General features: G+C 46.8%; 1 protein-coding gene across 1 annotated transcript in view; it reads right to left on the bottom strand.

Moving 5' to 3' along the window:
* Positions 1-446: 446 nt before the first annotated feature.
* The window catches only part of KCNJ6 (potassium inwardly rectifying channel subfamily J member 6), a 76,455-nt gene continuing 52,948 nt past the window's right edge, over positions 447-23,953 (bottom strand). The window contains exon 2 of the mRNA XM_077765410.1: positions 447-772. Coding sequence (XP_077621536.1) covers positions 447-772 — 326 coding nt within the window. The remainder of the gene's footprint in view (positions 773-23,953) is intronic.

Genomic DNA, 23,953 nt, shown 5'->3' with positions numbered 1-23,953 from the left:
CCCTGTGGATGAAATTTATTGGGATCTATAAGACTGAGGGTTCTATGCTATGTCTCGCTGCATGAATAAATAGGCACCAGAGACCTAACTTGTCGTATCCCAGGTGAAATCTTTGACACACTCTTTGAGTGATCTGGTATTGTACAGGACATGCAGGTAAGTAGCTTAAATCCCTAGGAGTTGAATGTGTGGTATTTCGGGAAGAGGACAAGCTCGGGCCCCAAATGAGGGCACGTTGCACCTTCACCAAATCCGTGTCTACCTTGTCAATCTGAATTAACTGAGAGAGGGCAGGTAGATATTTTACACCTTGAAGACTTGTTTTCTGGTAATGTCAAAATTAAATATAGATAAATAAACAACCAAGGAAGAGAGACAAAAAGAAAGAGAATGAGAGACGAGGAAAGGTTGTGTGAGGGGAGAGGAGAAGGAGCCGCCCAGCTAGATTAAACTTTGGATTCGTTTTCTAGGTTTGCCACATCACCATTCCTTTCTGTTTGTTCCTCGGGGTTCTTCTCTTCTTCCTCTGTCTCCAGTTCTGCATGTTGGTTGAGTTTGCTGGACACAGACCAACTCAGGGGCAGCTCCGCCCTGTTGGCCAGCTCGGCCAGCTCTTTGGCACTGAGAGATGGGGTGCTGGTCTCATAGGTCTCATGGAAACTGTTGTAGTCGACCTCGTAGAACCCGTCTTCCAGCGTCAGGACAGGTGTGAACCGGTAACCCCATAGGATCTCACTGGTGATGTAGGAGCTCCGAGCTTGGCATGTCATCCCTGCAAAGAAGGGAATGGATGGAGGCTTTAGTATATGTGCATGAGGGCTTTCCACCAGCAAGTGGATTCAGCAGGCTGGCTAGGGTCGCTGCATGTAGCTGTTCCGATTGTGCCCCGCGCAGGGTGTTATAACCAAGGGAGTGTTATTCGTGTTGTAGATGTACGCTAACACACACAAGAGTGTGTCGTGGAACTTCCAGGACTTCTGGAGGTGGGGACTTCTAGGGAGTAGTGGGAGGGCTCTGGGCTCACAGCAAACCACACTTGCCTGCAAAGCCATGCACACACACACACAGGAAAAGCATGTGTGCACCTGTGCACAGGGGCACATTCGTGTGGTTGTGCCTCGTCCACTTTTCGCTCTGGGAGAGACTGGAGGCCATGAGTCTGGCCTCCCATTGCTTTTAGGGGCTTTGCTGGAGTCCTGCTGAGACTTGAGCTTTCTGGCCACAGACTTAGAATCAAGTTTGGTTTATGGAGCTACAGCTAGGATGGCTTTCAGCTGAACATCATGGATTAGCATTACTGTCCTACATCACACCATGCAGGCCCTGACTGTGGCCCGAAATGAAGTGGGAAGGGATTTCCCCCTGACTTTGTACTCTCCCCAGGCTCATTGAGGATAGTTATTCAGACTGTGTAATAAACATAATACTTTAAAGCCTTTTTTGTTTGTTCGTTTTGTTTTTGCCTTCTTCTTAAAGATAAGAAACCTTTTTCTACTTTGCACAGAAATACCATATGAGTTACTGGAGCCCAGGGTCGGGAGCAGCTTTATTTAAATATGAAATGACAGAATGAAGGAAACTCCACCCATCCTCTTAGTTAAGAAAACTAGGCAACTGGCTTGACACAAAATCTGGGGAAGGCATTGGTGCACTGGCCAAAGGGCTCTCCTATGAAACTTCTCAGGACATGGAGACCTCCACTAAGTCATTCCTTCAGGAATGACTTCTCCATTAGCTAGACAGGTCCAGGGCGGAGGGCCCACAATACTGTTTAGGGACATATAAAAATTCTTTTAAAATCAGAAGAAAAAAATAAACTTTTAGGTAGAAGAAAATGTTAAAATAGTCACCTTTACTCTAATAAGATTGTAAAATGTATTGTAATTAAAACTTTAAAAAAATGAATAAGGGGTCCTTAAAGGTAAAACTACCTATGACGCACAAAAGTGTCCTTTGGCCAGTGTTCATTCATCCAAGGAAACAGCCAGTCAGCCAATGTGTCATTAATTAAGACAGCCAATGAGGTGTATCAGGCAACTGCTTTGTGTTGAATGCAGGCGGAGTGAGGAGAAGAGAATACATGGGGGTGTTTACCCAGAGGGGTTTGGAGCTACAGAATGATCCCAGAGCATTGCACTTGCTCCTTGTGACTAGAAGAAGAAACTGGGGTGCCAGGGACTTAAGCGATTTACCCCACTCAGCTGTCAGGGCCTGAGTCAGCACTGCCCTCATTCTAGCCCTATGCACTCCTCCTTAATCCCCAAACGGAGTGCTCCCCTCTGACAGTGTTTCTCTAGATAATCCACAGAAGCCCTCTTTTATGCCTCTAAAATAAGTATTGCAGGGCTTCTAGATATGGAAAAGAAAAGAGTCCTGTCTTGCTTTTATTTCTCAACCAGTGTTTCTCTTCTGAACTGCCAACTCTTTGTGTTGGGCTGTGATGGGGGAAGATAGGTGATGGCAGAGACAGATGGACTCAGAATGAGGAATACACAGGAAGTCAAGGGGAAGAGGTGATAATATAACTTTAATAACTTTTTTTCCCCTTAAAGGAGGTACATGTTTATTGTGAACTGATTAGAAGCCAGCAATGGTCAAATAAAATAAAATCTGCCTAGGCTTTCAATTCTGGCTGTATAAATAACCAAATACAACTAATGAAATATACAATTATTAAAGTTAAAATCTAAATGGATCTTTAACTTCTATTAGAATAGGCTGAAGAGGGAATCAGACACTTGGAACATAGGTATGAAGAACCAACAGTGGATGCAGCCAAGAGGTTGCCACCAGGAAGTGGGGGGAAGAACCTCTGAAAACCTTCTCCCCCATAAGAGCAGTGAGAGCACTGGCAAACATGGACAAAACAAACTCTTTTAGAACTTGGTAAATGAATTCCAGGGGAGGTTATGCAGGAAAAGATAGCTGAATTTTAGTAGGAGCCCTGAACTTTGTGGAAAATTAACTCCCCCAGCTCAACTTCATGAGCCTCAACAGCCAACAGCCTAAAATTTGTGGTGAAAACCATCAGCCTAACAGCCACTGGAAGGGTCAGAACACAGTTGGAACTCTTGCAAAGCCCCGTTCTCATCATTGCTTGATGTTGTCTGGCAGTTCCCTAGCAAACCTCACCTGCAAGCCTTGTCTTCGTTTGACCTGGCGGAGAGCTCCCCCGATGCAAACAGCCTTTTACCTTGGGTCAGTTGTCAGAAGCAGCCAGGCAATTGTTTAATATTGCGGCTGCTTGGGGGGTGGGGGGGGCAGTGATAAGAGTTGGGGAAAACAATAAACTAACCAAGAAACAAAAGCAAAAGCTGGAGAAAGATGTCCATAAGGAACGTTCAAAAACTCTGACATATTCCTGAGAATCTAGAAGACCACTTAGACCCTTACAACTGTACAAATGCCCAGAAAAGACCTGAGAAGGCCCTGGGCTCTCACTCCTGGCTGACCTTGAGCCTCTGAGCAAGCAGGAAGTGAAGGTGAATGCAGGGCTGTAGAGTGCCTAATTCAGTGTTGAAGGCATGCCCCACCGTGCACACAGCACTCCTTAGCAGAGACTGGAGACTTACTGGTTCCAAGCATTTAAGGAAATCTTTGTCCAGTCATTAGCTGATTACGAAGCTACCTGAGCAAAGATTTCAGGGTGCTATATACGAAACTATACAGACTTCCTGATTCTCAAGCTAAGTCACTAAACAAACAGCAACAGCAACGAAAAACCCTGGAAAGGAGGCAGAATCTGATATTTACGGTTGCCACATTGTATTACTTAAATAATACAATACAAAATTTAAATAATACAATAATACAATTTAAATAATACTGTTTTAAAGATTTATGAGACCTATGAAGAAACAAGGAAGTTTGGCCCATGTATAGGAAGAAAACAGTCAACTGAAACTGTCCTAGAGGCTCACTCAGACATTGGACTCATCTGACTCAAGTATTGTAAATATGTGAAAAAAACTACAGGAAGTTTTGAGAATGATGTCTCACCAAGTTGAGAATATCAATAAAGAAATACAAGTCATATATAAAGAAACAAATATAAATTAAATTATATTAAATAAATTCTAGAGTTGGAATGTATAATAGATGAAATAAAAATGCCCTGGAGGTACTCAACAGCAGATTTGAACTGGCAGAAGAAAGAATCAGTGAGTTTGGAGACAGGTCAATTGTGATGGTTTCCAGTCTGAGGGACAGAAAGAGAGAAGAAAGAAGAAAACTGAACTAAGCCTCAGAGATGTGTGGGACACCATTGAGCACATCATATGCATACTGGAAATCTCAGGAGAGTAGAGAGAGGAAAGGGGGAGAGGAAATACTTGAAGACATAATGGCTAAAAACTTCTTAAATTTATTGAAAATCACTGATCTACACTTACAAGAAGTTTATTAAACTCCAAGTACAATTAAGTCAAGAGATTCATACTCAGACACATCAATAATCAAACTGTTGAAACACAATGACAAAGAGAATCTTAAAAGCAGCAAGATATAAACAACCATCACCCACAAGGGATCTACAATAATAGTATCAATGGATTTCTTGTCAGAAACCACGGAAGCCAGAAGGCAGCGAGAGGACACATCCCAAGCACTTAAAGACAAAGACTCTACATCAAGAAGCCTACATCCAGCAAATTTATCTTTCCCAAAAGAAAGAGGAATTAAGACATTTCACGATAAACAAAAACTGAATTGATTTCTGGCAGTCCTACTCTATAAGAGATACTAAAGAGAGCCCTTCAAGATGAAGTAAAAGGACATTAGATAGTAACTCAAATCTAGAAATAAAAAGCATTGATCAAGGTAGCTACATAGGCAAATATAAATGTTTTTCTTTGGTATAATTTTTTGGTTATTCCATTTATATGGCAATTATACTATTTCATTATATGGAAATGCCATAGTTTGCTTATTCAATAAAACAAAATGATTCAAAGGTATGTGGTAGGGTTATTTGTTGAGGGAAATGTAACTATTGACTTGGTTTGTGGAGAAATTGTGTACTGTTATGAACTGAATTGTTCACTTAAAATTTCCTATGTTGATGTACTAACCCCCAATATTTCAGGCTGTGACTGTTTTTAAAGATGGGGTCTTTAAAGAGATCATTAAGTTAAAATGAGCTCATTAGGATGGGTTCTAATTCAGTATGACCAGAGTCTGGAAGAAGAGTGGATGAGAACATAGATATGTACAGAGGAAAGAGCATGAGAAGACGCAGGAAGAAGATGGTCATTGGCATGCCAAAGAGAGAGGCCTCCAGAGCAACCAAGCCTAACTGGATCTTGAACTTCCTGCCTCCAGAATTATGAGACAATAAATTTCTGTTGCGTGGGCCTCCCAGTCTGTGTTTATTTTGTAATGTACCTAGCAAACGAATAACTCATTGAATTCTATAGGAATAGTAAAATATCTTTTCATAGTACCATTTTAATGAGATTGTTTAATTTTTGTAATAAAAAGGTGAACAGGCAAGATTTAAATGAATGCTCATGGATGCTTTTCCATTTTTTAAATTCATTTTGTGGTGTCCTAATTCATTTAAAAAAGGACAAAAATAATATTAGTGTATTTATGCAACAGCACAATATTAAAAAGAGTTTCTAGCGTAAATTGATAATTTTCCTTTTTTGCAGAAAGATTCTTATTGTACATATTGCCATTGGTCCTAATCCATTCTTTAAAGATGTGATTTGCATTGAAAAAAACAAAAAAAGAGATGAATTTTAAAAATGACCACAGCTTTCATAATGATATACAATCACATTTCTAAACAGCTTCTGTCAAAGAAGAAACTCTACTGAAATTCAATAATACTTGGAACTGAATGATACTGAAATTCTAAATGTCATCATTATAGGATACATGGAAAGTGAGAAAAATGTATAGGTCTAAATACTTCTATTAGAAGAGAAGGAAGTCTGGGGCGCTTGGGTGGCTCAGTCAGTTAAGCGTCCGACTTCAGCTCAGGTCATGATCTCGCGGTTCGTGGGTTCGAGCCCCACATCAGGCTCTGTGCTGACAGCTCAGAGCATGGAGCCTGCTTTGGATTCTGTATCTCCCTCTCTCTCTGACCCTCCCCTGCTTGCACTGTCTCTCTCTGTCTCTCAAAAATAAATAAAAACATTTTTTAAAAATTATTTCATTTCATGATTTCATAATTTCTCCTCTGAGAACAACATCTCTGTTTGTATCTCTGATTAATCTTCCGAGAGTTTAACCTGCAGGGAAGTGATTAGGAACAGCCCATCTTTTCAGCAGCCATTTCGTTCTTTGAGTAAGACTATGTAAGAGCCAGGAGTGGAGGGGAGGGGGTGCATGTTATTGGCAGTGGGCACCAAGCCCAGTCCATCCAGAAGCCAGGAAACGAAACTGTGGCCCTAAGGAGTCTGTCACAGCGGCTGAGCAGGCGCAGGGTCGGGCCCTGCAACACAACTTAACAGGAAAAGCTCTATTTTTAGATTCACAGCAGCAAATTATGACGGGAAATGTTTTAAGCAGAATACCAATATGATGAAAGCCATCCTCAAGAGACAGCCCCTTGGATAAAGCCAGAGGGATTCTCTCTGTAGGTAGATAATACATCGAAACCACCCGGAGAATATGATTCCAAGAAAATAAAATGGATACAAACCACCATCACCACTTTGAATGCTGTAAAATTAATCAATATGGATCATTAGTATTCAGAGAGAAAGAATTGACCGTAGAGGCTTTGCCTCCTTATTTCAAATGCCAGGCCAGACGTGGTGTTTCTCTTTACTCCTTGCTGTTCTCAGTAAGAACTGCACTGAATTAGCACAGTAATAAAGTGTTCTGCACTTAGGTTTATAAGTGTTTGTGTGGGAGAAGAATGTTGGTGATTTCCCAAGCCCCGTGTCAAAAAGAAGCAGTACAGTGTAATCTCTGCTACAGCATAATAATAATTTTCATTCAGTAGTTGCAGCCAACTGCTGATTATTTAAGTAACAATGAGCCCTGCCTTACACTCAGGTTAAAAGTGCCTTCAATAAACAGTTGTACTTTTCCTGTTACCCAAATACTGGGGGGGGGCCACTGAGATTCACCTCCAGCTATGGAAAAATAAATGGAGATGTGCATTTTCTTAATGTCTAAAAAAAAGACATTCTATGTGCGTACTCCTAATTTTGCTCTCACCAAAGTAGTTGACAAAATTAACAAATAAGTATTGAGTTAAATACTAAGTGTTATCGGTTGTCTGTTTTCTGCCAGGCACGAAACGCGTTCTGTGCATCAACCGTCCAACCCTTGCAGCAGCTTTCTTACAGGGATGCTGTTGTGATGTCCATCTTACGCAGGATCAGACTAGAGCAAAGAAAGTTTAAGTAACTTTCATGGATAACAACGGTGTTATGGGCTGAATTGTGTGCCTCTAAAATTCACATGTTGAAGCCCTAACTACCCTTTAGGGAGGTAACTGAGGTTAAATGAAGTCATAAGGGTGGAGCCCTAATCCGACAGGATTGGTGTCCTTTTAAGAGGAAGAGACACCATAGAGCTTTCTCTCCTGCATGCACACACGAAAAAGGCCATGTTAGGAAACAACGAGAAGGTGGCCATCTACAAGCCTGGTTAGAATAGGCTTCTACAAGCCAGGAAGAAAGACCTTCTTAAGACTTCCTCCTTTTACTCTGTAAAACTCACTTTCCTTTCAAAGTCATCAGAGTCTTCTGGAAGGAAGGAGAGTGATGGTAACAGACTCATAAGATCTGAATAAACCACCTTAACCTCCCCCCCGCCCCCCAAGATGCTGTTTGTCCTTTTGATACTATCAACCACAAACCTGTAAGGTAAAATTAAAAATTTCTTTACAGGACGCCTGGGTGGCTCAGTTGGTTGAATGTCTGACTTGGGCTCAGGTCATGATCTCGAAGTTTGTGGGTTCGAGCCCCACGTTGGCCTCTGTGCTGACAGCTCAGCTCCTGGAGCCTGCTTCAGTTTCTGTGTCTCCCTCTATCTCTGCCCCTCCCCAACTCATGCTCTGCCTCTCTCTCTCAAAGATAAATAAATTAAAAAATTTAAAACGAATTTCTTTACACTTCTTTTAAATCTTAGAATACTTTCACTGAGGCAGTATAATCAAGGTACCGTGTTTAAAATTTGCTTGGGGGCGGCTGGGTGGCTCAGTCAGTTAAATGTCTGACTTCGGCTCAAGTCAAGATCTCATGGTTTGTGGGTTCAAGCCCCACGTCGGGCTCTGTGCTGACGGCTCAGGGCCTGGAGCCTACTTCTGTGTCTTCCTCTCTCTCTCTCTGCCCCTCCCCTACTTATGCTCTGTCTCTTTCTGTCTCTCAAAAATAAATAAATGTAACAAAAAATTAAAAGTTGCTTGAATTCATTCCTTTCTATGTGGCCTGTTCTATTTCATGTCTTCTTAGGTTGGTTTGTTTCTACCTGTATTTCCTTTTAGGGTTTGCTTGTGTTATCCTCTTAAGAAAATTGTAAATCATTTAAATGAGGAGGTGTGTCTAGTCGGTGGCCTGGGGCCTGTGGGTGAGTGTGTGCATGCGAGTGTACTGTGCACGTGTGTTAGTGTATTAGTGTGTATGCACGTGCGTTTTTGTGCTTGTGGGCTTCCCTGTGTGTGCGAGTGTGTGTGTTCTGGAGTGTGTATGCAGGAGTGTGTGACCGTGTGGCGGTGTTGGAAAGACCCTGGGGAGAGGCACCCAGCAGCTTCTAGCCCAGGAGTCTGGTGGACACTTGGAACCTCGCAGCGAGGCTCCATGATACCCCAAAGACCTTGTGGGGAGAGCGAGGAGGCAGGATGCCACACCTCCTCACCGATGCCAAATGATGTTTAACCCACCCCAATGCAGATGGCTCTTAGGGTCCGAGAGGGGAACTTCTTAAATGACAGTTTAGATCTGGATTAACCACATTTAAAGCTGGAAGTGATCAAGTTACCTTTAATTGGCAAACGTAAGCTTTTTTGTTTTTTCTATCGGGAAACAGGGGGCTTGAAAGCAGAGTAGTTAATTTCAGTCACAGAGAAACAAAGTCAGTTCTATTTCTACTTATCTGAGTGTGGGGTCTATAAATTATAATCTCTCTTTGGACATTGTTTTAAAAATCTGGCTTAAAATTCTTAGAGCTTATCCTTCCCAAATAAAACAAAACAATGACATTTATAATTAAAATGACTTCATCTTGGAGCAATAAAGCAGAGTTTGTGTCCTGAGAGTGCCCTCTGGAGAGTTCACGAAGCTCATGTGATTCTGTTACTCTTTGAATAGTTGAACATAAACATCTTATTTCAGCTGACGTTAAGATTCTAGTAAAAAGCGCAGACCTTTAAGTTTTGAGTTTGATAATTAGAACAATATAGAGTTGGGGGATGGGGAATTCAGTTTTAGTAAGAGACTTAGGAACTTAAAAAAATTTTTTTAATGTTTATTTATTTTTGAGAGAGACAGAGCATGAGTAGGGAAGGGGCAGAGAGAGAGGGAGACACAGAATCCAAAGCAGGCTCCAGGCGCTGAGCTGTCAGCACAGAGCCGGATACAGGGCTTGAACTCACGAATTGTGAGCTCATGACCTAAGCCAAAGTTGAATGCTTAACCGACTGAACCACCCAGGCCCCCTCGGAACTTTTTGTTTTTTAATTTATTTTGAGAGAGAGCATGTGCGGGTGGGGCAGGGGCAGAGAGAGAGGGGGAGAGAGAATCCCAAGCAGGCTCCATGCTCAGAGTGGAGCCCGGTGCGGGACTTGATCCCATGACTGTGAGATTACAACCCGATCTGAGCTGAAATCAAGAGTTGGATGCTTAACCGACTGAGCCACCCAGACGCCCTGAGACTTAGGATCTGTTTGTTGGATAAAGGACGTCCAGATGGGCTATTTTGATGGACCTGTGGACCCTTGTCCGGCACATTATTTCACTGGTGTTAAAAGTAAGTTTGTGTTGTTAAGAAGACTAAAACTTATATGAGCCACGGACTACATCTGGGGCAACCAAGAGTTAAAACTAATTGAGGCAAACCCTAGATGATGATCTCATCCTACTTACTAGCACTTCCTAACCAAAACCTCAGGTGGGGCCACAGCGACAAGAGGTAACCAGCTGGCTGTTAGGTCCTCTACGGACCAAAGGGTTTTGCAGCCACTATGACTTGCAAGCTCACTGGACTGGCTCTGTGCTGACCCTGCTGGCCGTGTCTCCCTTCTAAGTCCTCCTGGCCTCCCGGTCCTTTCTCTGGGCTCCGAGAACCTCTGTCTCCACTCTCTCCTTGGATGATCTCATTCACCCATGTGACTTTACGAGCTGCTGATTTTCTAACCTCCCGCCCAAACCTCATGCCTGATCATCCAAACCCATACGTTCACCTGCTCCCTGGGCATCTCCCCTTGGGTGCCTCATTCAGTGCTCCTGATTGAACACGTGTAATCTGTATCCCCTTTCCCTCCAAACCCACCTCTCACCCCAGATTCCCAATTCCAGTCAGTGGTGCAGCCGACATCCAGTCGCTTGATGCATATGGTCGATTCTGCCTCTGAAACATATCTTGGATCTCGGTTTCTGTCTCCCCATTGCCAAAACCATCACCACCACCTTGGCCCATGCCACCTTCATGTCCGGCAGCATCTCCTGCCTTCAGCTTGTCTTCTCCTGACACCACAGTGACCTTGGAGCAGATCTGATGATATCTGTCTGGTTTAGAGCCTTTCAGTGACTTCTTATTACTGGTAAAATAAGGTCCCAAGTTCTTATGTGGTCTCTCTGGGTCTCTGCTCCCCTGCCTGACTTATATACCTTCCTCAGGGGCCATGTGGCCCCTCCAGCAGGCCTTTCCTGATGTCTGCACCGAGTTAGGTCTCTCTGTCACACCCGCCCATCATACCCCACCTTCCCCGGGGGGACTTCTTGCTGATAGAACATGAATGTCATGACGAGCAGGGACTGTGTCTGGCTTCTGTTTCTGGAGCTGGCTGCAATGTGGGGCACGGTAGCTGCTGCATAAAGATCTGGGGGACTAAAGAGATAAGAGGAAATTACAAAGTACAGCCAATTTTTCTTACACGGATAACTCTTTTTTTGTTGTTGTTGTTGTCATCTTCCTTTTATTTGTTTTTTTGTTTTTGTTTTTTCTTTTTGTTTGTTTTTTTTTTACAAATAGTTTATTGTCAAATTGGTTTCCACGTAACACCCAGTGCTCATCCCCACAAGTGCCCTCCTCCATGCCCATCTCCCCCCTCCCCCCCACATCCATCAGTCCTCAGTTTGTTTCTCAGCATTCAAGAGTCTCTCATGGTTTGCCTCTCTCCCTTTCCCCCACCATTTCCCCCCTTCTTCTCCCCCATGGTCCTCTGTTAAGTTCCTCCTAATCCTCCTATATGTGCAAACATGTGATATTTGTCCTTCTCTGCCTGACTTATTTCACTCAGCATAACACCCTCAAGGTCCATCCATGTTGCTACACATGGCCAGATTTCATTGTTTCTCATTGCCATGGAGTATTCCATCGTATAGATAAACCACATCTTCTTGATCCATTCGTCTGATGATGGACACTTAGGCTCTTTCCATGTTTTAGCTATTGTGGAGAGTGCTGCTATGAACATTGGGGTACATGTGCTCCTATGCATCAGCATTTCTGTATCCCTTGGGTAAATTCCTAGCAGTGCTATTGCTGGGTCATAGGGGAGTTCTATTGTTAGTTTCCTGAGGAACCTCCACACTGTTTTCCAGAGGGGCTGCACCAGTTTACATTCCCACCAACAGTGTAGGAGGGTGCCTTACACAGATAACTCTTACAATGACGCAAATCCACTAGGAGAGAGAATGCCCTCAACTGGGAAGAAAATGTAATGTATGGTGGAGACTAAGACACACAGCCCAAAGAGGGCCCCAGCTTACAGACCACAGGGCTGGCTGGCTGGGAAGGCGTCTGCACAAAGATGCCCTTGGCTGTGCCTGAAGGAAGAGGCAGGAGCACACTTCAGGCTAGCGGGACCCACCGTGTGTCACTTGCGCACAAGCTGTGGACGAAGGTGATCCCGTTTAGAATGGACCCTTCCGGAAATCTGGCATTCTGTGGATGCTCCTGGCCTCGTCACTTAGGTCCCAAGACCACTCTTTGCCACAGATGTGCATCTGGCCAGCTTTCCCGGCGGGGGACAGCGAACAGAAGGGTGTCCGTGAGGGCAGCACAGTGACCACAAGGGAGACGGTCGGCTGATGTGCATTTGACTGGGCAAACAGACAAGGCCATCAACACCTAGGGGAGCCATCTGTAGTGGGGCACCCAGGTGGCTCTGTCGTTTAGGCATCCAACTCTTGGTTTCTGCTCAGGTCCTGATCTCACAGTTTCATGAGTTCAATCCCCATGTTGGGCTCTGCGCTGAGCCTGGAGCCCATTTGGGATTCTCTCTCTCCCTCTCTCTCTGCCCCTCCCCTGCTCGCACTGTATCTGTGTCTCTCAAACTAAGTAAATAAAGTTAAAAAAAAAAAAAACCACCCAATCTTCAGTTCCCAAACTGAGATTTGTCTCTGCCTCTAAGACACGCGTATGCAGCATGATCCTTTTTAGTGATTAGAGGACTCACGTGTGGGAAGGGGAGGAGAAGATGTAAAATCCCTCCTCCTGACTTTCCTCCGAGCCTGTGACTCTGACATTGCAGAAGTTGGCGGACACTGGAAAACGGTCCCTGAAAATTAAGTAGAGCTCAGGCCTGGCCTAGCTGTAGTTCGCTTTTGTTGCTTTTTGTCATTGTCTCTATCTGCACCGTGCTGTATTAACTTTGCACCTCCAGGGTCACGCTTCATCGGTCTGGGGAGGGCTATACCCCCCACGTTCTCAGAGGACCGTTCATACTCTGCCTCGCTCGTCGTGCGTCAGAAGGAAATGCCTGGGGGGAGGCCATAGGCTATAATCTCACTTACACTTGGACTAAGAACAAACACGCAAGTCATGCAGTTGAGGGATCCGATCTGTGGCTCTGGATGGAGTGTTTGAAAGTTAAGAGAGTGGATCCTAAGGGTCCTCAGAACAAAAGAAAAAGCTTCGCCCCCCTTTTTCCTTTCTTCTTCTTCTTTTTCTTTTTTCTTTTTTGTATCTATGTGAGAGGACAGATGTTAACGAAACTTACTGGGGTAAGCATCCCACAATCTACATACGTCCCCTCAAAGTCACGCACTCTTGCTTGTCAGTTACATCTCAGGAAAACCGGAAAAACAAGGAAATGCCCCGAGCTTGTTTGAAATTCTTCCTAAAGTTGACAGCCTGCTTGTAAAACAATAAGCAAACTCCTGTCCTCCTTCTTGTCCTCGTATTTCCAGAAAGAGTCTAAGGGGTCCTTCCCACAGGGGAGGAGGACTGATGGACGAAAGACTGTAAGGAAACAGGTATTTTTTCTTTTCAAAAACAGACCCTAATGGGTTTTTAACCAAAAGCAATGGACTTTTTAAATTTTTGTATGTTTCATCATTTTTTTAAATGTTTTATTTATTTCTAGGAGAGAGAGAGAGACAGCGTGAGCAGGGGAGGGTCAGAGAGAGAGGGAGTCACAGACTCTGAAACAGGCTCCAGGCTCTGAGCTGGCAGTCAGCACAGAGCCCGACGCGGGGCTCGAACCCACGAACCGCGAGATCATGACCTAAGCGAAAGTCGGACGCTTAACCGACTAAGCCACCCAGGCGCCCCATGTTTCATAATTTTTTAAGAAAGTAAACTCTATGCCTGACCCGGGGCTCAAACCCATGGCCCCAAAGTCAAGAGTCGCAGGCTCCACTGACTGAGTCAGCCAGGCACCCCAGCAATGGACTTCTAAGTGCAAATAAGATCTTTACAGATCGATTCACAAACCCAGTGCCAGGAAGGTAATATGACAGAGGCAATGTATTTACAAGAGCAAAGACATCTTCTTAGGGGCTGTTTAATAAATGTGGTCTTAAGGTGACATTTTCGGCAAATGCTGACAAAGTGTAGTTCACATCCTGGGTGTTCATAAAGGTTTGGACGTTGGTGACATCGAATGGATTGAATAATGTGCCACAAGTAAGCTTTTGTCTGAAGATTCCCAGGGGTTGCTGCCTAGGCTGCCCCGGGACTGCAGCAAATGTTGGTTGCCGTCCCTCCTCCAGTGACAGCTCCAAGGCTCAAAAACAATGTGGGGGACACTTAGGAGCCTTTTCTAGAACTCCCTCATACATCTGATCCTTTTTTTTACTGTCAGGAATGTCTCAAGATGTCCAGGAACCTAGCAATAGTTACAGCCTTCCTTGTGATCTGTAGGAATGTCTTCATCCTTCAACTCACCACTCATGGTTAACGAGATTGTGGCAAATTCTAAATACGGCTCTATTAATGAACCTGCATCCTTTCTTCAGATCTGGAAGCTTTCCTGACCTGTCAGAAATGTAGTTGGGTGTGTAGAGGGTGAGGCGAGCCTTCTGAATGAGCACAGCCTTGTAAACACATGCGTAATACCGTTAGAAATGAGAGCCTGCTTTAGTCCAAGTCTGGTCTTGAAGTATTGATTTAAAGTAAATATACCACCTAATCTCTACGTTCCTCATTCCAATCCATGTAGGGGTGAAAAATGTAGCCCAGGAGGGACCGACGTGTCAAATAAAACCCTCAAAGGGTTTTTTGAGGTTTAAAGATAAGAATCAAACACCCCCAAGGAACAGATGCAAACTTGGGTTGGCAAAATAAATTCTCATCTTTAAAAAAAATCCTATTAAATTTATTTTTGAGAGACAGAGACAGCGACAGAGCATGAGCAGGGGAGGGGCAGAGAGAGACAGAATCGGAAGCAGCTCCAGCCTCTGAGCTGTCAGCACAGAGCCCGACTCGGGGCTCGAACTCACGAGCCGTGAGACCATGACCTGAGCCGAAGTCAGACGCTTAACCAACTGAGCCAACAAGGTGCCCCCAAATAAATCCTCGTCTTGATTCATCTTTGAGCTCACAGATCACCGGCTGGTGTCCAAATTCTGGCCTGTTAGTTTCCGGGAGGAAGTGACGGGAATTTGTCCTCATTGGTTTGTATTCACACCTGTAGCTTGGTTTTCTCCCCGGCAGATACAATATTCTTACAGCTCCATCATTTACTTGGCCCTGCCTTTTAAGGCAAGGAGGCACCGAAGCAAAAGACACAGTGTTCTTCCTTGGGCTAATCTCTGCCATCTCATTTTACTGTTCCTCCCGGAGGGAGGCTGGTATGTTCCAGTCGGCATGCCGGGGAAGTTCCCCAGCCTTCCTGAGATCGGGAACAGCAGGTACCTGGATTCTGGGTCATGGCATGTTTGCAATCCATTTAGACTAGTCACAACAGCGGGGGCTTGCACGGGGGGGAGGGGCTGGGTTGTGTGCATGGATCGGGTGAAGGAGAGGGACAATATCCCTCATCTGTCCCGGTGTGAGGGAGACAAGCCATCTCTTAGGTGGAATAATTCATGAGTATCTAGCACCGTGCAGAGTACTTAACACGTTCCAGTCAATGACACCATAGTTATGCCACCAAAGACTACCGCAGTTGTCCTTAGGAGCGCTCGTGTGATTCCTACATTTCAGCTCATTTCTTCCGATGCTGTGAGTCTTTCAGTCTTTCTGAAAATGTCCTATTAAATGTGAGGATCTGGCTGAGGGGTGTCGGGGGGTGGGGAGGGCAGAGGAGCTTTGTTCTGAGTTCAAGTATTAACCATATCTTTTATTTTCTGTGTCCCTATGGTTTGACATCTGGGGTTGCTGGCCCTGGAGGGACGACCCGTGTCCCCAGGGCAGCCTGTCCCCGCAGAAAGATGGTAACCAGCCTGCCTGTGGGAGCGATTTTCAGACACAAACCAACAGATCCGGAGCCCACGCCCCAACCCCCCTGGGGCTCTCACTCACCGGCCCTAATCACCCTGGTGACAGCCCCCATGGCCAGCGTCCACTGAAGTCATTCAGGTCACCCTGCCTTGCTCCTTCCTTCCTACAGAGACTACAGTAAAAGTTGCAGCCACGGCGCCCTCCAGCCCCGCCTCCTGCCCACCCCTAGTGCTTCCTCCGCGCTCTGGTGCGCAGCGCGGTGCCCGACCTCCTGAGATCTGTGGCAACAAAGTGACCTTGCAGTGACAGTTGTCTCCTGACCTGTTGGCCTTACAGAACCTCACATTTTCTACTGATGCGCTGTGTTTTAAAACAGTTAACACGGGGGCACCTGGGAGGCTCAGTCAGTGAAGCGTCCAACTCTGGCTCAGGTCATGGGTTCGAGCCCGTGTTGGGCTCCGTGCTGACAGCTCAGAGCCTGGAGCCTGCTTCGGATTCTGTCTCTCTCTCTCTCTCTCTCTCTCTCTCTCTCTCCTGCTCATGCTCTGTCTCTCTCTCTCTCCCTCTCAAAAATAAACATTAAAAAAAATAATAAAACAGGTAACATGGGAGCACCTGGGTGGTTTAGTCAGTTAAGTGTCGGCTTTTGATTTATGATTTAGGCTCAAGCCATGATCTCATGGGTCATGAGTTCAAGCCCTGCATCAAGTGGGGCCTGGCTGGGAATCTGTCTCTCTTTCTGTGCCGCCCCCCCCCCCCAAAAGGATCAAAAGAAATAAAAATAAACTTTAACAAAACAAAAACTGTCACCACCTGGTAGACACAGAGAGCAGTGTCCAGGGCTTGCTTTACATAGATGTAGTGGGAGGGGGTGACTGTGCCACCCGCAGTGGGTGCTTCTGGGCCAGCGCCCTGTGTCCTATGTCACACGTGTAGTCCGCGACTGTTCCGAGGCTGCTGGGAGGTCCTTCTGGCCTGGCATAGCCAAGACGGGCTGGCTATTCCCGGCTATTCCCGACGGGCTGGGTGGTGCTGCCACAGACCCTCTTCAGGTGCGCCTGGGGGGATGTCAGGCCAAGTGGAGCCTGCAGATGTGGCATCTTCTAATTTTTTAAAATGTTTATTTATTTTTGAGACAGAGAGAGAGACAGAGTGTGAGCCGGTGAGGGACAGAGAGAGAGAAAGAGAGGGAGACACAGAATCCGAAGCAGGCTCCAGGCTCTGAGCTGCCAGCACAGAGCCCAGTGCGGGGCTCAAACTCACAAACCGCGAGATTGTGAACTGAGCCAAAGTCAGATGCTCAACTGACTGAGCCCCCCAGACGCCCAAGGATTGATCATGTCTACAGTCACATCATACTGGATTCATTCCTTTGGGTTCTTAAAGTTTAATTTTTTTTTTTTAAACTGGCTACTTATGAAAGGAAGTCCATCCCTCATTGTGTTTCGCCTTTTCCTTCCCTTGACTTATATTTCATTTTTGCAAGCCAACCATGACCTGTTACGGAAGAAATCTGAACAGTTCGATGCAACGAATCTTAGCATTGAGGTTTCTAAGAGGAAGGTGTGACGCCTTATCCCCTCTGGCAGCCACCTCCAATTTCCACTCATTGGTTATATTGTTTTATCAGACTCAGAATCCATTGCAATTACATACTTGAAACAGATTTTACTACTGAGACATTGAAGGAGATGGAAAGAGGAATTTTTTTGTTTTTGGTTTTGCAAGTTGCAAAAGCCCTCCACAACAATCCCATGACAAAATCAGTTGGAGATTAGGATTTTTGCAGTGGGAGGTGGTGGGGTTGACAGAAGCCTGTTGTCCGAGGCTGTCCAGGGCAGCCACAGAGATGTGGCCATCAATCCCTTATAGCCTTCGGTTGACCAGCTGCTTCTTCCCGATGTTTCTGAAGGGGCTCTTTCCAAATGAACGAGCCTGGGTTCCAGTTTAGCCACATTTATTTCCTATATGTTTATGCTATGTCACTGAATAGGAAGGTGACAGTGTGGCGTGAACCTGATTCAGTGAGCGTTTTCTCTCTGTGGTAGGGACCTGCCCCTACCAAGAGTTTCATGAATAAGACGTCATTTGAGGGGTTTTGAGGAAACAGAAAGACCCTGATCTGTGTTGGGGAAAGAGCCTCAGTGTCACAGTTTTGGGGCACAGTGAGAGCAGACATGGCGAGAGCGGTTAGAGCCCTTCTCGATAATCTGGACAGGAGTCAGTGGCAGGTGGGATGCAATGGCCACAAGAGGGAGAGAGCGGATGGATGCAGAAGACAGGTAGGAGCAGAAATGGGCCCAGCTCGATACTGGACTGGAGACGGTGTTGGAGAAGAAGCAGGTATCTGGATGCCTCCTAGGTTTCTGGATTGAGCAACTGAATATGGGGGCTTTGCACCGACACGCGGACTCCGGGGAGAGAGGACTGGAGTTGGGGGTGTTCGTGAGTTCAGTCTGGATATGTTGAGTTGTGGTGTTTTTGACCCCCCCAAGCTCTAAGAGGAGATTTCAAACGGGCTGTTGGATAGAACATTCTGGAACTCCAAGGATGGGCCTGGGTTAGAGGTCAATTTGGGAGTCACTGGCATATGGCAACTGAAGTGGGTGAGATGAGAACTGGAGACAGAACAGAGTGAGACGGCAGAGGGCTTATCTTGGGCTGTGAGCAGCGCAGCAGACATTTCATGCTGGTTACGGGACTATGACCTTGGAAGAGATCTTGGGAAACATAAACGGGGGAAGAAAAGCCAGGAGGGTTACATGTCAGAGGAGCCCAAGGAAGACAGGAGTCCCAGAAGGAAAGAGTGGTCCACATCAGAGACTGCGGGAGGGACAAACGAAATGAAGACCTGAGCCAGCTAAGTGGGTTGAAAGACTGAGGTCCCTGGAGAGTTGGGTAAGAGAGGCGCCAGTAGGGAGCTGGGGTTAGACTCCACGGTAGTGGCCCAGGTGTGAACAGGCAAGGGGAAGGGGGAGGGGGAGACACAGGCAATTCTCATGAGGACTCTGCTGACAGAGGGAAGGAGAGAGAAAGAGCAATGGCGAGTTGTGGACACAGGAAGGTTTTATTTTGCTTTGTTTTATTTTAACAAGAGAGACTCCAACACATTTCCGTACCGTTGTAAAGGATTCGCTGGCAAGAGAGAGGCTGACTATTCAGAAGAAAGAGGGTATTACCTAAGGTGTTTTAGAGTGAGCATCTGTCCCAGCTTGTGCAGGACAGCGTCCTGGTGTACAAGATGCTCAGCGTGAAACCGGAACAGCTTTGGACAAACTGGGGTGGTTGCTCACCTGAGTTTATAGAGAAGAACAAAGGGGATGAGATCCAAAGCACTGGGTCAGGAACCGGCTTTCACAGAGGGGCAATGCAAACAAAAGAAAGGATGAACCGAGACGGAAGAGCGTTTGTAGGCTTGTGTGGGGACCCTGGGGGCTGCCCATCTGACATCTTTTATCTCTTTTATGAAGGAAGAGATACAAACATTTGCTGAGCGAAGATGAGTGGAGAAAGTTTGAAATGCCCTCTTTTCGAGCCTGTGAGCACAAGGTGGCCAGAGAAATCCAGTAGTGGTGCCGGCTGGTGTGGAAGGGCTGTGTGGGCTTGGGCGCCGTGACTTTGTAACGATGTCCATTTACCCACTGTGTGTGTGGGATCATCCAGCAGAGATGTCAGTGGTTGGCTTCCTCTAGGGCTGACGTTTTTCCAGGAGGCATCACCACAACGGCAACAAAAAATTGGGGAGGGAAGACTTAACTTCCTGCCAAGCCTTTTATTGAACTGGGCAGACCACGTAACTTAGGCTGGGTGAAGAAGGAGGTGACCAGAGGAAATGAGGGTGGACTGGGAGTGAAATCAATGCCTTGGGGTTCCTGGTAAGGTCGAAGGCAAGGTTCCAAGGCAACAGGATGGAAGTGGTGACTGAGCCGGACACGAGCCTGTCACCAGCAGTGCCAGGGGCCACAGGGTGCGAGGGTGGGAAGGGTACAGGTGTGACTGTCAACCAGCAGGCTCTTAATGTGATGTGAGGACAGAGGAAGGGAGGGACAGACATACTAAAGCGGAAAGGACGGTGACTGACTAACAGCAGAGGCAAGCTTTCTTTTTTTTTTTTTTTTAAATATTTTATTTATTTCTAGGAGAGAGAGAGAGACAGCGTGAGCAGGGGAGGGTCAGAGAGAGAGGGAGTCACAGACTGAAACAGGCTCCAGGCTCTGAGCTGGCAGTCAGCACAGAGCCCGACGCGGGGCTCGAACCCACGAACCGCGAGATCATGACCTAAGCGAAAGTCAGACACTTAACCGACTAAGCCACCCAGGCGCCCCCAGAGGCAAGCTTTCTAAATGTGCTTTAGAAAGTAAAGCAAATGCAGTTAGAGGCTTTCGGGAAATTACTATTGACTGGTCTTCCGTTCTAGGATGGATGGTGTTATGGGTAGAATTGTGTGCCCCTAAAATTTGCATGTGGAGTCCTAACTCCCAGCACCTCAGAATGTCACCTCATTTGGAAAAAGGGTCATTGCAGAGGTAATTAGTTAGGTTAGAATGTGGTCATCAGGGTGGCCCCAATCCAATATGACTGATGTCCTTATAAAAAGGGGACAGATGGGCACAAAGGAAGAACGCCATGGAAAGATGCAGGCAGAGATTGGGCTGATGCGTCTACAAACCAAGGGAATGAGGAGAGAGCCTAGGAACAGACTCTCTCATAGCCTCAGAAGGAACCAATCAGCCCACACCTCAGTCTCGAACTTTCAGCCTCCAGAAGTGGGAGACAATCTCTTCCTGGGGTTTAAGCCATCCGGTCTGTAGGGCTTTGCTGTGGTGGGAAACGAGTATGTATGGGATTACAGAGTTTGCGTTTGTTTATTTATTTATTTTGAGAGACAGAGTGAAAGAGCGAGAAAAGGAGGGGCAGAGAGAGAGGGAGGAAGAGAGAGAATCCTAAGCAGGCTTGGCACTGTCAGCGCAGTGCTGGACATGGGGCTTGATCTCAAAATTCATGAGATCATGCCCTGGGCTGAGATCAAGAGCCAGATGCTTAACTGACCGAGCCACTCAGGCACCCCTACTGGGATTTTTATGAGCATCAGAGATTGAGGATGTCAATTCTCAAGCACAGGGCCTGCTATGTTAGCTTTTCCTCCATCTTTTCGGTTCTTAATTCACTGGTCCGCGGTGCCAGCGAGCACACGCCTCTCAGCGCTGCTATGTTCTAGGCACCAGGAAGGTGCTGGGGAGACGTGAGCAGGAGCCCAGCGTCCCCTCTCTGCGCGCTCAGCAGAGAGATGCAGCTGGAAGCCCTTCTACGGGGCTGGCTGTCTTCTACCTCCCCAATCAGCAAGGACAGAAGATTCCTGAAAGTCTGGAGGAAGCCAGCATGTATGGTTGCCTCCCCACCGTCTTCTTTCTCATCCTCTCCATCAAGACGCAGGGATGTCCCCAGGCCACCTACGACCCAGCTCAGTCACTGGGATTCTCAGAACTTTAGGGAGCTACAGGAAAGGACCACAGGTCTTCCCCATTAAACTTGAACTTGAGAGGGTGGGAGTTAGAGGAAGCACAGAGCAAGTGGAGCCAAGAGACAGAAGAAGGGAAGATCACAAGGGCGTCTGAGCCTGTGGGTGAAGCTGTATCTTAGCCCTTCTGGTCTTTGAACACATTGCCTTTGTGCTGCAGGGTGTGTGTGTGTGTGTGTCTGTGTGTCTGTGTCTGTGTGTGTGCCTGTGTGTGTCTGTGTTATTTGCAGTGAAGTGGGTAACTGATACCCAGGGCTGGGATGTGAACCTCTGAGCTCTTAGACGAACCCCCTCCACGGTGGTAGCCAGATTACTTCCTGCAGTAATTATGCACTCAGAAATTACATCTTTCAAAGTCTGCATCTCTGAACATGACCTACAGATCAAAACTGCTATTGTTTATAAGGAAAGCTGAATGAACTCACTGGCCGTTCTTTACAAGAATTTCAAGAGACTCTTTGTTCCAAGAAAGAAGTAATTCTAGATTTTATGTGGATCTCCATGCAGGCTCTGTGTGTGTGTGTGTGTGTGTGTGTGAGAGAGAGAGAGAGAGAGACAGAGAGACAGAGAGACAGAGAGAGAGAGAGAAGGCAGGACACAGGTGGGATGGACAGGAAGAATGATGTGAGAATCCTTTGCGAGTGACAAGTCTCACTCAAGCATACAATGAGCTTCAACTACCCTTCGGTTGATTCTTGGCCATTGAAGGTGTTGGGTGCAGGGCCTTTCCTTAGTGATGGGCAGGGCATTCCTGTTGGCCTTGGCTCTCTGGTGATTTCTCCCTCAGAGATCATGACCGAGAGCCAGGCGCTGAGGCGCCAGATCAGAGAGGGAGGCCAGCGGGTAGGCCTGGCGCCAGGGGCGGGCGTCTGCACGCACAACCCGCCTTGTGCTTCCATTGCTGTCACCACCTTCTTCACCCAGGTTTCTGTGGCTGCTGACATCCCCCTGCACGGACTCGGGTGTGGGCCTGTCCCTCGCATGCGGCCCCCGGGGATCGCACAGCATCTCGGATCACACCACGGCCCTCCTCACCCGGTTTCTCTCAGCATCCCCACCGCGCCCTGTGGGCTTGGGGATTTTGCTGGTGAAGGCTGTCAAGTTGGCGTAACTGGGGGGGCGGGGCGGGCACGACAGCTCACGTGACGTCAGTGGACCACCCCTGGACCAGCTGGAAGATGGAGACAGGTGAGAACAGGTGCGTCTGGGACGCTCCATCTGTGCTCTGCTCTGACCCCATGAAGCTTAGGGGTGGGTCTGGGGACGCTCTCCCAGCATGTGGGTGGGTGGTCCCTTGATGGGTGGGAGTCTGCTCCGCTTCTCCTAGCAGTGGGAGAGCCAGTTAGGGCTTGATGGGGGACAGAGGACAGACGAGAGGGCCCCTTTCCCTTCCTTCTCTTGTCTCTTCTTTGGAGGGACCCCGTCCCTCTGGGGTGACCATAATAAACCAGAAGTCCTCCCCAAACTTTCTGGACTCACTGAAAATCACACTCCTTTAGTTCTGCCATCGTGTTCCTGGTGAAAAGACAAGTGAAGTGATTTGTCATAACTGACTCGTCCAGGCCACCGCCTGGTTTGGAGGAGCCCCTACACCACGAAGTAAGCTTCTGGGGAACACCTGAAATCTGTGTCTTTCCCGTGACTTGTGCAAGCTGGTGAAGCAGTGAGTGGGGACGGGAACTCAGGGCTGTCGGCCACCCAAGGTCGTTACCCCACGCTGGACTGGACTCAGGGTTTGAGATTCATTTTGTAACTTGGGTGTTTTCTGGTAAAATGACGCTCCCGTGCCTGTAAATATTTATGGATTGTTTAATTGCACATAACACAGAACGGCTTTGCACGTGGTCGGGGGCAGGGCAGGGGACATAGCGGTTTGCAGGAAGGGCCCAATTAACTGATTCCATTGCAGCCATGGCATGACTGAGACATTCATTTTAGAGACTAAGTAGAAAATAAAGGCGAGCTCAGTGCATTGCAAGCATATGGGAGGAATGCACAGCGCATTAAACGGAGAGACGGAAGCACTGGGTCCCTGAAGACAAGCATGACATTGCAATTTTGTTTGGACGAGAAAACTGAGACCTCTTGGATTTGCCCTCACATGTGTGAGTGTCTCAGTCAATGTCTGCTGCTGTGCAGCCATTTTAAATTGGTCCTAAAATATCTGCAGTGCAGAACATTTCAGAAGAGCTTTTCATTTGCTACAATGTTGCAGCAAGCTCGCAGAAGGGATGTTCGGTGTAACTTTCTGATGGTTTAAAAAGCCCTGAAGAAGTGGGTGATGGGGATAGATTTTTTTTTTTTTTTGGCTTGTCTGCAGAATGGATGGAAAGAAAATATACCCGACTACTGTGACCCTTCCCAAGGGCATAACCAGGCAGTGTGAACACCAGAAGCAGGACTGACTTATGGGAGGGAAAGGGATACTGAGGCGGAAAGAATTCTCTGTGGCTTGGAATCCTGGCTCATCGGGGCTGGAAGGGACTTCACAGACCATCCCTACTCTTCCTGCTACAGATGGAGAAACAGAGGCAGCAACCACTTGGCACAGGCTGTCCAGCAAGCTGGTGGCAGAGCTTGGGGCAAGCCTGGACCCTCCATTTCCCAGGCTGGTCCTTTTTCCGTTCTTTACCCCCCCCCCCCCCC

The sequence above is a fragment of the Crocuta crocuta genome, unplaced genomic scaffold (genome assembly GCF_008692635.1).
Source record: "Crocuta crocuta isolate KB4526 unplaced genomic scaffold, BGI_CrCroc_1.0 scaffold84, whole genome shotgun sequence".
NCBI classification, from domain to species: domain Eukaryota; kingdom Metazoa; phylum Chordata; class Mammalia; order Carnivora; family Hyaenidae; genus Crocuta; species Crocuta crocuta.
Note: the sequence above shows the minus strand (reverse complement) of the source record. Positions and strands in the feature narration are given on the sequence as shown.